Genomic DNA, 16,140 nt, shown 5'->3' with positions numbered 1-16,140 from the left:
CCAGTGCACCCTCAAAGGTGAACATTTTACACACAGTGTAGTTTAGGGGGAGTCAAAAGTCACAACAGCACACATATAACATGAATTCACACTGCTTACTGGGGATTGCTTCACACAATACACACCTTCATCACTGGTTGGCAGTGGAGAGTAGTAACAAGGTGTCCAGCGTCGACGTTCTTTTACTTATCAAAATAGGCATGTACCTTTTTTTTCTCTCCAACAATTTGATTACGCGACAGAGGTCAATGTACATGTAAAGGTCAAATTGGTAGGCTTACCAGTCAGAGAGCGGGGGTTAGTTTTTATATAATTACACCTACCTGTGTCTAAAATACATAAAGTACTCACCTCCGCTGGGTGCTTGGATTCTATAAGCTTTTGAGTTTACATATTTCTTAGCTCAGTTGACTTTACCTTTCGACAGAGTTGTAATGTATTAAAAGAAACAGGAACAATGATGATCATGGTTTTTAATTTATTCCATAACGGGCAAGTTCAGTAAGAGGAGGGGTCACATACATTCCCATTGGGGGTAGGAAGCAAACCAGATCAACATGAAGACAGACATTGATGCAAATATTTCTCTTTCTTTATGGAACAATTTGTAAAATCTTCCAAGAGTTTCAATAAATAACTTACAGATCATATATTTCTTGTGTTATATGTCAATATTGATATTTTAAATATATAGCTATCTTCTTTTTGTGATACAGTTGTTCTCTATGAGGCTATTGGAAGTATTCTTTTTAGCCATCTGCATAAATAATACACACAGGGGATGGTGCTGTACACATCATGGCCAAACAGTGCTTTGACTGGTTGCAGGCTTCATTGCTGAATGGGTTTAGAACCCAAGAGTATTTGTGAGATGGGACGAGGGGCTGGCAAGATGATCTGTGAAGTGACAGATTGTAAACTGGCAAGATGTGAGATGCGCTATGAGTTACAACTCTTGTTCCAAGCAGAAACGGAGCAGATCACGTTGATGACACCAGCCTAGGTATTCCACTAACGGTCATTCTGCAGAATGTCTCATCACAATGGAACATTTGTAAATGTGCCGTGGCCGAATGTTAAATACTTTCCCACTTGGACAGAAAGAAAAAGCATAAATGCACAACTTCTGGGGAAACGTCTTAAAAAAAAAATACCCCCCAAAAAAGATTTAAAATTAAAAAAATAATAATAACACCAACATCAGTCTGTTGCAAGGGCATTAAAGATATTACCATCAAATACAGCAATAAAAGTGAAACCATTTATCGTAATAAATAACACAAGTAGTAAACCACCCGTTCACCTGTTACACCCTTGGTGATATGGAAGATTGTTTGCCACATGTAGAATTGACACCAGCTCATTTATCCATGGAGTCCAACCCGGAGGAAGAGCGGGGTGAACTCGATTAAAGGGAAGCAAACACCTCATGTCCATCATGTCTGAGAGCACCTTGAGAACAAGTGATGAGAAGCCTGGTTTTGGATTTCTTTGACATGATGGCAGCATTTGTCCTATTGAAACTGCAAAAAAAAAAAAAAAACACCACGAGAACGGTACCATCTCTAGGTAAGAAAGAAAATTATGAGCGAGGTGGTTATTGCGGCCTGAAGGTTGACACAAATGAGCAGTGGTAACAGGAAAGCCATGGCAGTGTTTTCCCTGTGGTGTGTAACAGTCTCCATGGGAATGATAGGGCTGGGACATAAACATAGTTCTTTGTGTTCAAATAAAGCAATATACAAAAGTACATCTGAGAATTACCTACATTTGGCAAAATCAAGGTATTTAGCAAAGAGGGGGGACTAAGCAAACATGATTTACCTAATTTTCAATCGAAGTGGCTTAGTGACAAAACCCTCTTTGAAAAGAAAGACAAAAAAAACTTTCATGCATTGTAAAGAGTAACCAAAAAGGTTTAAAAACATCCATAAGCGTCTGTAATAACGTCACAATCACCAAATGTTTTAAGACACGACTTCAACCACCCACACCATCTTTTTCTCGACACCAACTCCGTATAGACCTGAGGAACATTGTGTCACGTCTTCACACTTCTACTAACCGGCGTACGTCTATCTTCACATTCCTGAATGAGCAATGAAAAATAAAATGCAGGAAGAAAGTATGCTGCTGAGGGGTGCAGGTAGTAGGAGAGCACATGGAACCCCAAACCTAAGATGATGCAAACTAGCTTCTTCTACAGTGTTAGCTTTTGAATCCCTGCGAAGTTAACGTACGACTCTCTGTTTTGTAGAGTCGAGTCAGGGGATGAACAGATCCTGAAATGTACCATGACATTGTTTTGGAACGATATTTGTGAAGCTACAGTTGTTCATTTCCACCCAAAAGCAGCACAGCCCCCTGGCATGCAGAGAGGTATCTTCTTTGTAGTCATTGCAATAGTGCGAAAATGCTAGAAGCATCCTTTAAGAGGGAGGAGGACACCTGTCGGCAAGTCAAGCTTTGTCCTTTTGTGACTACGTACATTCCATGACCATCGCATGCACATACTGTGATTTTTTTTTTTTTATCCTTTATTATTTAAATCTTGGATGTCTGTCACTTCGATTGGAGTAAACAGTTGTTTGAAGTTAGAAGACTACACCATAGAGGACAGAGTGTTCTCCTCAGGACAGTGGAGAGGGAGAGATGTTCGTAGAGATTCGATGGCGGGAGGGGCACCCTCACCGGGTGAAAGGTCATTGAGTTCCTCAGATGATGAAAGAGGGAAGGAAGGTGACAAGGAGATGCCCGAAGAGGGGTCAGCAGATCCAGCAAAAGTGCGTGGGGGTTTGGGGACCAAGTTGGGCTCCAATGTTGCCCTGGCCAGAAGCCGCTTGTCATCCGGTTCATCTGCCAAACACTCCACGTGGCCTAGAGAGCCACGTCCCGACTCCGACTCCCCATCAGACAGATCCATTGGAGGTGAACTGCTGCCATCTAGTTTAAATAGAGAGTCCAAGTACTGGGCAAACTCCAGCACTGTTCGGCTGGGGTTCCCATTTGATAGCTGGGGTGGCGGCGGGGAAGTTTCCCGTCCAGTCTCCGTGCCAAACTCCCACTGTTCTTTGTCGCCATCCGTTGCTCTCGAAGCAATTTGTGGACTGCGGGGAGCGTCAGGGGTGCTACCTGGGCTGTAGACGCCCGGCATCTCTTCCCCATCAGGGTCAATTTTAGAGTAGATGTTAGACTCTGCGTCAAAAGGCTGAGGGGAATAATGTCCACTGTAGCGAGGTGTGGCAGGGGAAAGCTCTATCGAGTACTCCGGATTAGACACGGGGTCCAGTGGCGTAAAGAAAGGCCCGATCTCCCCCATGTGTTCTGGTGTGGCCTGGCAGAGGCAGTCAGCTGCCAGCAGTTCAGTGCGAGAACTGAGAGACGGATTCTCTTCAGGAATCGGGGCATCTAAAGGGAACGGGAGGCTACTAAGCATCGGAGAACCTCGAAGTGCAGCAGAGGAGCGCCTGGAATCCAGGCTGTAGACCGATTCAGCGTCTGACAGGCTTTCCATGACAGCCAACGGAGCTTTGCGGTCCCTAAGCTCCACAGTGAGGCGCTCCCGTGCTCCACGCAACACTACAGGCACTGGAGGAGGAACGCACTCAGAGAAACCATCCAGAGATATTTCGGACTGGGCACAGGAACTAGAGGAGAGGATGAGAAAGGATAGGAGTGACAGGGAAGTAGGACTCGCAAGGTGAGATTGGCATCAAGAAAATAGCAACTACAATTGGGAGGGTTTTAAGAAGGGGAAATGGGCGGTGGTTTTAAAACATATACAATATGGACAAAGGTCTTGGGACATAACGCTTGGTCAAGGAGATGTGGGACTTGCCCAACTGACCCCGAATTTCAAATGCTACAGCAGACTTGAGAGATTTGGAGCATTTCTGTGTTTCCAACAAAGGCCCTTTGAGTGACCATGATGATAAACTAGAAAGGAATTTGAGAGACAGTCCCTCTTATTGGTTTTCTGGATCCAGAAATTCCAAGAGACATTTCAAACATTTGTACGGGACACTGGAAGGTGCTTTGACACAACCTTCATGTTTATTTCCATTTCTACTTCCTATTGGTGTAATTGTCTCAATACATTTGTCCATATGACGCATTTGCATACTACATCAAATTAAGTAAGCACCAGGGAGAAACACTGACAGGGGGAGGTCAGCATCCCACTGGGTGCTTCGAAAGCTGAAGAGGTAACAACATCTACTACTTCTATCAGAACACAGAACCGGAGGGGGACGTGGAGAGAACTGAATACTACCGTACGTTGTAACTGCACTGTGGTCAGACAGCGTGCATGAGAGAATGATGCACATTATGAAAGGTTAAGTGATTACATGCTTTCCTTACCGTAATAATGTTTTTTGTCTTTTTTGTTAACCAAACAAAACAGACAAGAATTAAAAGTTTGAGAAAACAAAAGTAGAAATTAGTAGCAGTCTTAATGCCAGTTTGAGAATACCTTATGTTATAAAGAAACATACTTTATGGTGCTTACAGAAACGTTCAGATATCGTGCTAGGAATTCGTTTTTTCGTCAAATATCTAAACCAAAAGGTCGCTTTGGTTTCAGAAAAAAATATTTGTAGCTCCCATTTTTTACTCCCATATATGTTGTTAGCTGTGAGCCTTTTGCAATTCTGTTCTCTTGATTGTATTTAAATCAGTTTCAAGACAAAGTTGCACAAACATTTCAATGATCGTGTCATTTTGTTTCGTTTTATGTTAATTAGCACCATTAGTGAGTGTGGTACAAACCGCCTTGCTCGTAGACATTACATAGAAAAAGTCTGAAAACTAACAGATTTAATTGAATGTTTCATTTCTGGAGACCCTGCGACTTGTATCGAAACAAGTCCATTTTTCAAAATAAAATAAATTCCTAGCGTCACAGGAAATGATTTCAATATTGATTCAACATGAAACAAAACCCCAATTAACTAGCAATAAACTGCCAACTCACACAAAGAAATATTATTGGAATTTTACATCACTTCCGGCAGGTTATAAAGGACACTGATTATTTTAGACCGCAACACATCCACTACGGTGCTCAATACTGACCGAACACTACTGTTCCTGCGGTGGTGGTGGGTCGTAGCCATCGGTTGCTGTGCTGTCGCAGATGCAGCCATGAACACATTCTCAGCGTTCAAGTCTACTTCTGTCGGGCTCACCATGATCTTGGCTGCAGACAGCAGAGCCGTCTTTCCCTTGTTGTAGTTCTCCAGTACCTGTCACAAACACAGCGGTATACTCGTGACTAGGAGCATGGCAAAAGTCAGAGAAAAGGAGAGGATGAACATAAAGGATACACATTATGGAAGTGCACAAAAACATCAGATATCACTCAACCTACACGATATTTATGTAACTCCACAATAGATACAGGACCCATTATAATGAACTATTATTAAAAATAATTCATAATGTACTTTATGGTATCCTAAGCTCAATGAACCTGGAAAAGGTACTTACAGAGTTGACAGATTTTTTAAAACAAATACTAAAAGTGGAATCAGTGATTTCCACTTTACCCAGATAGTTTGTGTATGCAATCTTTCTATATTTAACTGCAGATACTGTAAAACATCTATCGTGATAGTACATAGTGGTTGAGATAAATGTAAGTGCTAGCTAAAGGTGAGCTTACACCTACTCCAACTGACATTAAACACCCACATGGTTGCCTGAGGAAGATTCACACAAGTTCTACAGTTTGAGAGGAAATAGCAGTCAGTCCATATGATTGCAGGGTATGCAACTTACAAAACACAAGACAATCACATGAGTTACAGCAATTACACACACACATTTGTGGTTGGCTTTAATGGGTTAGAACACATGCTGGAGGCACATTAGGCTCAAAGAAATGACTGGAGATGCAAATGTGACAACACAATAACAAATAATGGAAAGAAAGGTTGGAATGTGAGGTAAAATATTAGTCAAGGAGGATGTTTGCAAATAAAGGGAGGATCATTTGTACGTGTACTTTGCTCATGGCAAGACTGCTGCTGTGCTGCCAAGAGCACAACACGGTCAGAATTATAAAAAGGCACAAAAACGGTCTGAAAGCAGATCAAATTCAAATGACAACTTGATGCAGACACAAACTTTTACATCTGCAATCCATTCAGCTACAGTAGATCTGCTTCGGTAATGTACATGCACATGACGACAGAATTACGAAATAGATGCGTGGTAGAACATAGTCAACCTTTCGTCTGTTTAAAAATGGCTCCCACTGTTTCAAATCAGGAAAAAGAAAAGAATGAAATGACGGAGTAGTAGCAGGTTAAATAGTAATTGTAAATGTGTGACTAAATTTTGAAAATACTGAGACAATTCAGTTCCCCGGAAGGAAGGGAGATAAGTGTCTTGAGAGAAAGTTAGAGATGAGGAAGAAGGCACAAAAGGCATCACCATGGAAGCTTTGTGAACACCAAAAAAATGTGTTAGCATGAAGAAGAGGGGGAATTCCATGTTACAGCACTTGAGGAGAGGCACAGAAAGGAGCAAAAAACAAAAAAACACACACAATTTAAGTTGTTAGCGGGTTTTACGCTCTACATAAGCTTGATGTAGTGTACAGATGAGTCACTTCTCCAACTGGAATTTATAAGAGTCATTTGCTCACTGGAATGCAGCTCTAATTTTTTTTCTTTCTCTGGAGACCTTGCCTAGACTTGTTGTTGCCTCCAACCACAACTTTGTATGTGCAAAGGAGCCAAAATAAAGGCAAAGATGTCTCACTGAATAATTTTGATCCCTTCAATGGTAGAAACACAGATAAATTTGACAGAATTAGAGTTATGAGAAAATAGTTTCATTCAAACGATTAGCGCATTTTGACATTCATTTTCGCAGCTCTGTGCATGTTGACGTGCACTGCTAAACAGGTTGAAGGAAAATCCTCAAAGACATAAAGGACAAAAAGGTCAATCATAACATTGGACACCATGCAGTGTAGCAACTACAGACTTGTTGTTAAGACTTAAGTGATGTTCCGATCTTGATAGCATTTCTTGTCATGGGACTCATTGGGTAAAAATGCAGGAGTGGCAATTGCATCTATGCAATGGATGGTGAAATGTAAGTCTGGTTGGGGTTTGTGATGGAATGCGTGAATTGTCTTCAACTGAAAGAGTTGATGACTGGTGGTGAGAGGGATTAATAGCATCCGTAAAAGGAGATGAAAAGATGATAGGGAGAGACAGTGGTTCAGCCTCTGAGGGAGATATTGCAAAATGGGTCTTTATAGGTGGTCATAAGGTGCGTCATGGGCAATAATGTTAAACTCCACTTCCAGAGTCCCCTGCTCAGACATACGACAACCTGGTTCCAGCACCTGCGGACACACCAGAGGTTTCGCATACAATCACATAGTGCTACGCTTCGATAGAAGTCTTTAAAACAGATGCGCCATCACCCAAACCAACCATCACCTCATATTTAACTCCACAGGTATAAGAAAGGTCAATTCCCAGAGTGGTTTCTTCCCATGCAAACAATACCTTCATACCAGGACAAAGTATCAAATATTGCCAGAGGACACCATAGAACCAACCGGAATAGAAGGAAAGGCTCCCGTGCTCTGCTAGGAGAGCAATGTGAATAAAATACAATGACAGGAAAGATGAAGATGAACAATGGATGATTCACACATTCAATTCAACTGAATTTAAAGTACATCAGTGATTTTGGCCATATCAATGAATGGCGAGGTTTTTTTTGCGCTCTATATTTCTACATTTCTGGTAATATACAGCCATTGCTTGGACATATCATCTCTAATATTGTAAATTAAGTCTAATACTAGAATACATCTTTATTTATCGTAACACATAATCAGTCTGTCTTGAATTAAAAATGATTACATAACAATTGGGCTCTGTACTCACATGTGATACTCAAATAATACTCAAACTTTGAATAGCGGTAATAGTAATTAGTTCTCTTAAAATGTTTTTTTATTGAAGATTCTCTCCACTCAATAATTTGGTAATTATAACAATGAGATCCCAACACCACACCAACAAAGACAACTGAATCAGCATGCAGATGATGGAAACAGACCTTGTTTAGACCCTCCATCACCATGTGAGGCATGTGTTCATTCAGCATGGCAGGCGAAATGATGACCTCATTGAAGGCCTTGTTGTCCCCCCAAAGAGCCGAGTACGTTGGCTCTTCTTGACCACAGCTACAGGAGAGAGTGAGAGAGAGAAACCGTTTTGTAATCAATAAGACAAAGTCAACATATACAGTCAAGGTTGACTGGACATTGATCATTGTTTTTCGAGTCAACATTGGTGAGGAATGAATGAAGATAAGATGAGAATGTTACATCCTATTCACAAAAAAAGAGGTATAATGAAAAAAATTTTTTTATAAAAAAATTAAAGAAACAGTGAGTGGACTTAAGTATGACACAAAATGAAAAAAATGCACAAATCAGAAATCGTCTTTCTCATTCTCACCAGGTTTCTGGAGGATGGTTGTGCACCACGTGGATGATGCGACCAGGAGGGTAGAGGGGAGTCGAGGCTGAGAGGGCGATGCTGAGGTCACTTGGATGGAGCCACAGGCGACTGGGAGGTGCTGCTTGCTGAGACGGAAGATCCTCCTTCTCCAGTGGAAGCTCCGACTTTGGGACGCATTTAGTACCTCCCACGATGATCCTCCACTGTGGCAATACAAACTCATTAGCTCAGCTTTGTGGAATACATTTTGTCTCAGGCAGGAGCCTCTAAACTTTATGCAGTACATGAAACGATGTTTGCAAATCAATGTAGAGATGATACAGGAAGAGGTGTGTGTACCTTTGGCTTGTTACTTTTTTGTAGAACTTCAAGCAGATGGCGACGAAAGCCCTCTAGTTGTGACAGGCCCAGTCTGGAAGGGAAGACAACACCCACATATTACTGTGACAAGTTCATGACTCCAAAGAGTGGATTTGCAATGCACAAATGAAGGGGATACCTTGGTACCAGATCTTTTCCTAATACTACAGAGGTGACAAACTCTTTGGAGTACTCCATGGCATCCTCACTGGTTGAGAAGAAGGGAAATAAATCATGCAGAAAATAGTTGGACACGCTGATTACTCATTAATATTTATCAAACTGAATCAAATGCACTTCAAAATAACACCATGGAGAGAGAAACTTTGGCTGTTTTCAAAGTGCTATATAAATGAAGTTGAGTTTAATTGAGAAACCTATCCTTGCATCTTAACCGCTACTTGACTTTAGCACACAGGTAAAAACACCCTAAATTGACTAAGAGGAAACATTGGCCGATTCTAAGGTGGCATTCTACAAGCCTTGTTCTAAATTTCATTGAACATCTGTGAAAGAGCAGAAAAAAAGCACCCTTCAAAACTGAGAAGACTCTCCGAGCAGGTTTCTTATGAAGAGTGGAGGGTACCATCATTTTTTTGTCCAGACCTGTATTATGAGTTTTATTTTAAATGAACGATTCTACTGAAACAATTTTCAAAAACAATGTATGATTTTAACATTTTCAAAAACAATGTATGATTTTAACTGCTTGATTTGTATCATGTTTCTTAATTTATGATTAGAATTAGTATTTTCTTTCTCTTTAATTTTATCTACATGTGTATGTGCAAAAAAGATGGGCGGAGGAAAGGAGGGGGGGGGGCTTACCTAAGAAGGCCACCAGGAGGGGAGTAAGAGTAGCAGTGAAGTGTGGGATACTGAGGTCTCAGCAGGAAGGAGAGAATTGCAGCCGTCCCAGCACCAAGAGAATGGCCTACTATCACCAGTCCATAATGCATGGTGCCCTTGTTCTGTGAGAGATGGCCCCAATCATCACACTGGCACACTAATATGGGCTGAAATATGTGCCACCAGACTCTGAATAGTTTTAATAATTATACATTGAAATTAAAATTGCACTGCAAAACAGAATATAAAGGATAGAACTGTAACATGTGTTGATTAGTTTGAATCATTGTATCGAAAAATTGAATCTGGCACGGCAGCTACTTGTGTAATAAAATGATCTTCACTTATGCTAATATTACACTGCAAGTTTAACCTCAATGATCCATTTTGAGTGGGTTGTCGACACCTAGTATAAAAAAGTTGTATGTATATGTATTCTGATTTTTTTTTTTCTTCGTATGGTACTGAGGAGTGGCTACCAGATTCCCAGATGGAATATCGCGCTCTGGCAACAAATTAAAGCAACTCTGTAAACAAATACACTGCAAAAGTCATCAAAGCTCACAATATGCTTTTGACAGTAAAACTCATTTTAAAAGCCATGTAAAAATATTTCTACACGTGTTTTGCAGAGGCTACATGAAATATTTTTCATTTCTATAAAAGTGGTGACAACAGTTGAGAAGCACTTATCTAGGCAATGCGTGTGAATGTGTCCATGTACCAAGTCTCTGCCAAAAGCTTGTGACAATATCATTTCCTGCTCCAGTTTCTTCTTTATGTACTCTGCTGAGTACACCATCCCCTAAGACAAAAAAATTACAGAAGGATTAAATGTGGTGCAAGTATGGGCAAGAATCCTGCTGCACTGAGATTTTATTCAAACAGAACGACTGTAGCGAAATTGTTTCTCTCCGACCTTGTGTCCAAGCCAGGTCCCTTGCTGCTCCTCCACTGGTAAACGCTCAGAATCCCCCGACAAATCAGTCAAGGCATCCTGAAAAGAAAATGTGAGTTGTTTGCCATGAGTCAAGACTGTGACATTTCAATCATAGACTTATATGTACAAAGTTTCCCCTTCAGCGTTACGTAAACAATGGACAGCACATTTATATCGGAGTGCTGCTTTGGTACTATGCATGCACAGTGTGGGAGTTTGTGAACTGCCTTGAACCTCAGTGCAGATGCAGCCTTGAGAGACGAATTGGGCAACACAGGATTCAAGGTGGTAGAAGTATAAACTGTGCAAAGCTTAAATTCACCTTTAGTGATAATGTCCCTCTGATACTGATGACCACCTTCTTCTTTTCATGATCCACTGCCACAAAAAATGGAGTCTCATAAACCTGGATGGAAATTTGACAGAAAACAGCAGAATATATTGTATAAATGGATAATAGGAGACGACTTGAATGAGTGTAATTGAAAATGATACTCCATAGCAATTTGTGACACGAGTATAACAAGTTAAAAAAAAAAAAAAGAATCAATACACCGTCTCTGCGAGATAACATCACACAGTAATCATTTCAAACCATTTAGCCGGATTGACCTTTAGGCTTAAGTCTATCCGAAAATACTAGCAGTTACAGTCCTTTGGTTTTGGAGTGGTTTTTGGCATCTTGAGATTCAGTCCATGACAATAAATAAAAAAGTGTGACAAAACGCAGTCTCAATAGACTTCAACACCCACTAAAACTCTCCCCACTTCCCATCTCTCAGCAACTGAACTGGCGAGTGAAGTGTTATCAAAACAGATACAAATGACAGGCAAAACTACGAAAGACAGTGAAGCCATTAACATTGCAACGACACAATACCGGGGTTATTTCTGCATCTAAAATTTTGAGGCTGAACCCACATTTCATTTTGGGCTAACTTTGGCTATTAAAACCTCTGATGTCGAGAAAAAAAATACACTAGTTCAGGTGTCATTTATAACTGCAATTCTGCTATTAGACCAACAGGGTGGCTTAGGCTCTGTTTCACAAACAGTGGGAAATTGCTCTGAAAAATGTCGAAAATGGTTTGTATTTTAAGTTGAAGTGGCAGCGATGAGAGTCATTAGTAAAGGTGAAACAGTGAAGATAATGACAGAAGGTTAAAAGTTTGAATTCATGAGAAAATGTCATTTGTCAGGTCTGAAAGTACTGGATGCCTCATGAGATGGAGTTGAACAAGGCAAGGTTTCAGAACAGGATATGGAGGCAAAGTGAGGTTACTCACTTGAGAAGTGCTAATGCAAAGGCGGCATTTGTGACACTGTGACGAGTGACATTAGATCAACATGAATTTCCAAATTTTCCCCAAAACGACGACTTTACGGGTACCGAACTGCAAATATGTAGTTTTATGTAGTTCCCCAAGATCAGGGGATGCTTTGAGAATTATTGTCAATTGATTGTCTATGTGAAGCCCTTTGAGACTGCTTGTGATTTAGGGCTATACAAATAAACTTGACTTGACTAGGGGTCAGACTGTAGGTTTTAATTGTAATATTACCAATCACCACTAGATGGCAGACATGTCTTAGTTGTGCAATCACTGGATCTTACACTTGTAATGTGAGTAGGCCTAATCATTTTTTGTGGATTAGGATTGATGTGGAATACAAACATAGGTCCTCAAAAATATTAAAAGTGAGTTGCTTTTGTGAAAAAAATTGCATAAAATGATTTCTTGCACTCTTCACTTCTGGGAAAAGGTACAGGAGTCTGCGCTCCCGCACCACCAGACTCACCAACGGCTGTTAGGATCCTGAACTCTCTCCTCCTGTATAACGTCCTGACCTTTTGGGCCGCGTTGGCTGCCTTGCACTACTCTCGCGCTATATTCTGTCTGCTGTCTGCACACTTGCTCCATTTTTGCTCCTCTTATTTGTTTATTTATTTATATTTATTCGTCGCTCTTGTTTATTCATTGTATGTGCCTTCTTGATTTTGTTATATGTCTTGTCACCGTGGGATAGTGGGTCACGCAATTTTGATCTCTTTGAGTTGTCTTGGCATGTGAAGTGATTGACAATAAAGCTGACTTTGACTTTGATGTTGGTTTCTTGTTCAGCAGCTTTGTGCCGTCCTTGAATGGTAAGTTTTATGAAGAGCCCTAAGCACTGGAAGAAATATAAAGTCGTGGTTATTTTCTTGTTTCCTGCAAAGCCTTTGTAGTTGGGTTGGGATAATGGATCTTTCATAGATGCTGTGAACTTGTATGTAGCCCTTCTGCAGCACTGATGGAAAACGGTGGTCCCCTCAAGCATTTAAATCGCCCATCCCTGAGCTACACATGTACAGACTTTGAAGCAATTCTTGAATTTTAGCATGTTAAACCTAACATCTCATATTGTCATTTTTTTATCTGCCATTTTTCCTCAGAACAATTCAGCTTTTTATATTTTCGATTAATGGGTCGGCATTTTCGTCTCCTAACTCTTGAACTTAATTTGCTGGGTTATAGCATAAGCCTGATTTGTCACACCACAGAATTTATTTCCACTGCGACAGCGTCTAGTCATACTTTACATTTTTCCATCCAGTGCGTGACATTGTATTTGGTGACGTAAGGCGTTTATACAGTTGCTCGCCCATGGAAACTGCCACGAATCCCAAAGCTCACAGTTTTCGTGCCGATGTAAATGCCAGATGAAGTTTGGAATGCTGCAGTGGCTGATCCAGCAGGAGAGTGGAAACTCTTACACACTGTGCACCTCAGTCTTCTGCGACCTTGGCCTTTAACTTCACAATGTGTGCTATCTGCTTTCTATGCCTCAGTTGCTGTGGTTCCTCAACTCCCACTTTACTTTACTACATTTAAATGTTTACAATGGTCAGCAGGGACCGCACAAAATTGAGGAAGTACACTTGAAACGGTAGAATACTCACAGCATCGTGGCAGGAAGTGTAGACAATATGAACCTGCTTGAGATCCCGGTCCAAGAATTGCCTGCGTATGGCCAAAACATTACAACCACAACAATTGTCCTCCTCAACTGTCACTGACTGGGACAAACGTGAGCCAGACACTGATGTGCAGCTGGGGATAGAAGGGAAATCGGGACATACAAAGATTGTAAAACATTAAGTAGGAACAAAAGGAACTGTTGATTAAAAAGGAAGTCACCCCAAAACCTTTTCTCTGATTAATGTTGTGTTTGTATCATCCAAATGAAACAGGCAAAACCCACCGGTCTTGTTTTCCATCTCAGTCCACTTGCCGTGGACTGAAAATGACATCACAATTGCCACGACTCGGGTCAGAAATAACCACGGCTCACCAGTTTTCTGAAGCTGAGTCGTGATTGGTTGTGACCTGAGTAACTGTGATGTCATTTTCAGTCAACAACAAGTGGCAAAGCGTCCGCTCCCTAAAGCGGGTGAATTTTGCTGCCTAACTCACATTCTAAAAGCTCACTAGAAAGAACCCAGAATGCCGACTAGTGGGGGCACATACAACATACAGTTTAAAAATTTTGGGTTGTTGACTTCCGCTTTAATGTAGGTAAAATACACAATCCCATTGCATTTTGTGTAAAAGTGTGGGTGCATGTTTGAGTGCTTACGGGCAGGTGCTAACAAGGAGGCACAGTCCGCATGCTGGCTTTCTCATCAGGTACATGGGCCAACCATATGCAGCGAGAGCAAAGAGCATGTAGTAGCACACATCCTTGTACATGCCCATCTCAGTCTGCGAAAAAACAATACACGTGTAAGACACATAAACAAGGAAAGAGCTATCTTTTTTTGAAAAAAAAAAATGTATTAAAGTGAGATGTTTAGTGTGAATGAAAATATGGTTTTCAGATTTGGCTTCATGTATTCATCATATATAAAGCTAAGGACTCACTGAATTCTTCAGATCCAGATATCTAGTGTTGCGAGTAACAGGCATCCCAGAAAGGAAGGCTAAGATATCGTTGTTGCCCTGTGGAGGGAAGATAACAGAATAACGTTTGAAATCAAGCATTAAAAAGGGACTACTTGTATGGTAATGAGTCTGCTGCATGCTTACAAAGATGCACAATATTACATAAGGGTGTAATTTGGCAGATTGGTGATGAAGTGCTGACTGCACTAGTGATTTTCAAATTTTTACTTACCTTTTTTTTTTTTTTTCATGGGAAAAGTGTATAAAAAATTCCGTCAAAAGGGAAATGTAAAGTACTATCATACCTGGTCCAGGATAGATGATCTTTTAGACCTCTGTGTCTGACGAAGGAGTACCAAGCCAGCGATAATATCACTAGGCACAATGTCCAGATCTCTGAAGAACTCGGCAAAAAGGCTTGCCACCTCTGAATATGCATCCTGCAGCAGATAGAAGCAGACTTGAGTGGACGGTGTGCTTTGAACAGTTTCTTAAATATTACAAACTTAAAAACGGATATAGGGGGGTTCTTGGTTCTCGTAGAGTTCAGTTTCTATGGTTACAAAGTGTCCAGAATATGTATGTACTAAGTGGTTGTCTCGTCCAGTTGTATTTGACTCAGTGTACCAAGAATCAAAATAATAATAACTTGGCTGACGCTGAAGCCGGGACACCCGTTACTCACAAGCTTGTATTGGAGTTCAACCGCAATCTACATCAACTACGTCATCACACAGATTACCCATCACGGCACTTTGCTAAGAAACGTAAGCAACAAATACACAACAGTTAGCAACTCTGAGTTCAGCTGAAGCGGGAATACTGTTTTTGCGATGAAGATGTAATGTGCTGCTTCAAAAATCATAACATGACGACGGTGACGACTATATTGTGACAATTTTAATATCACAATATCGCCATTATCATCATATCCGTAATATTGCTAATCCCAAAAGCAGTTCTATTTGATGAAACAGAATTCATGTGGCTCACCGATTGTGTGTCCTGGGCTCTTGTGCAGCACATAAAGAATTTCAGCCTCCTGCTCCAGCTGCTGGCCTGGCCTTCCTCAAGTCTGTGTCTAAATGTAGAGGAAATAAGAAATAAAACACACATACATGAGAATAGGGTTATGAATGTGAATGATGTGTCAAAATAAAGAGGTTTGTTCGTACCTTAGAGTGTATGTCGTAAGGTTTCGTTGACGTCGGCGAGTTGCTTTCAGTTTGACAAATGTTCGACCGGTGGGATCGAAAGTGCACATAAGTGTAATGCAGACACTCAATATCACAAGCCAGTTGCACGCAACAATCCCTAAAAAAAACAACAATAAAATTTCAAATCAAGCACAATACATCCCACGATACAATTTAAATATGTGTGTGGACAGAAACATACAGCAAATGGATTTAAGTTGGTAAGGTTAAGCTTCAACAGACATTCACAACCCCGCAGAAAATGATGAATTTGCTCAAATTGAAAGATGATAACATGTTTTTGCCAAGTTGATACATATAGGTATGCATACACAAAAAAAAAATATGCGTTGGCGGTTGAGGCAGATGATGAA

The 16,140-nt window shown here is 40.7% G+C and overlaps 1 protein-coding gene across 3 annotated transcripts in view; it reads right to left on the bottom strand.

Annotated features, from left to right (window-relative positions):
* Positions 1-479: 479 nt before the first annotated feature.
* The window catches only part of dagla (diacylglycerol lipase, alpha), a 25,475-nt gene continuing 9,814 nt past the window's right edge, over positions 480-16,140 (bottom strand). For all 3 annotated transcript variants that reach the window (XM_085907607.1, XM_085907606.1, XM_085907608.1), the window contains 16 exons: positions 15,746-15,884; positions 15,564-15,651; positions 14,876-15,010; positions 14,550-14,627; positions 14,266-14,390; positions 13,589-13,739; positions 10,970-11,053; positions 10,627-10,704; positions 10,432-10,512; positions 9,687-9,829; positions 8,998-9,066; positions 8,838-8,910; positions 8,496-8,701; positions 8,092-8,218; positions 5,077-5,246; positions 480-3,647 (listed from right to left, as the gene is read on the bottom strand). In XM_085907607.1, the coding sequence (XP_085763733.1) occupies positions 2,603-3,647; positions 5,077-5,246; positions 8,092-8,218; positions 8,496-8,701; positions 8,838-8,910; positions 8,998-9,066; positions 9,687-9,829; positions 10,432-10,512; positions 10,627-10,704; positions 10,970-11,053; positions 13,589-13,739; positions 14,266-14,390; positions 14,550-14,627; positions 14,876-15,010; positions 15,564-15,651; positions 15,746-15,884 (2,792 nt within the window). In that variant the 3' untranslated portion in view covers positions 480-2,602. The remainder of the gene's footprint in view (positions 3,648-5,076; positions 5,247-8,091; positions 8,219-8,495; positions 8,702-8,837; positions 8,911-8,997; positions 9,067-9,686; positions 9,830-10,431; positions 10,513-10,626; positions 10,705-10,969; positions 11,054-13,588; positions 13,740-14,265; positions 14,391-14,549; positions 14,628-14,875; positions 15,011-15,563; positions 15,652-15,745; positions 15,885-16,140) is intronic.

Source organism: Syngnathus leptorhynchus, chromosome 3 (assembly GCF_054491065.1).
Source record: "Syngnathus leptorhynchus isolate UIUO chromosome 3, UIUO_Slep, whole genome shotgun sequence".
NCBI classification, from domain to species: Eukaryota; Metazoa; Chordata; class Actinopteri; order Syngnathiformes; family Syngnathidae; genus Syngnathus; species Syngnathus leptorhynchus.
This window is presented reverse-complemented; position numbering and strand designations above follow the sequence as displayed.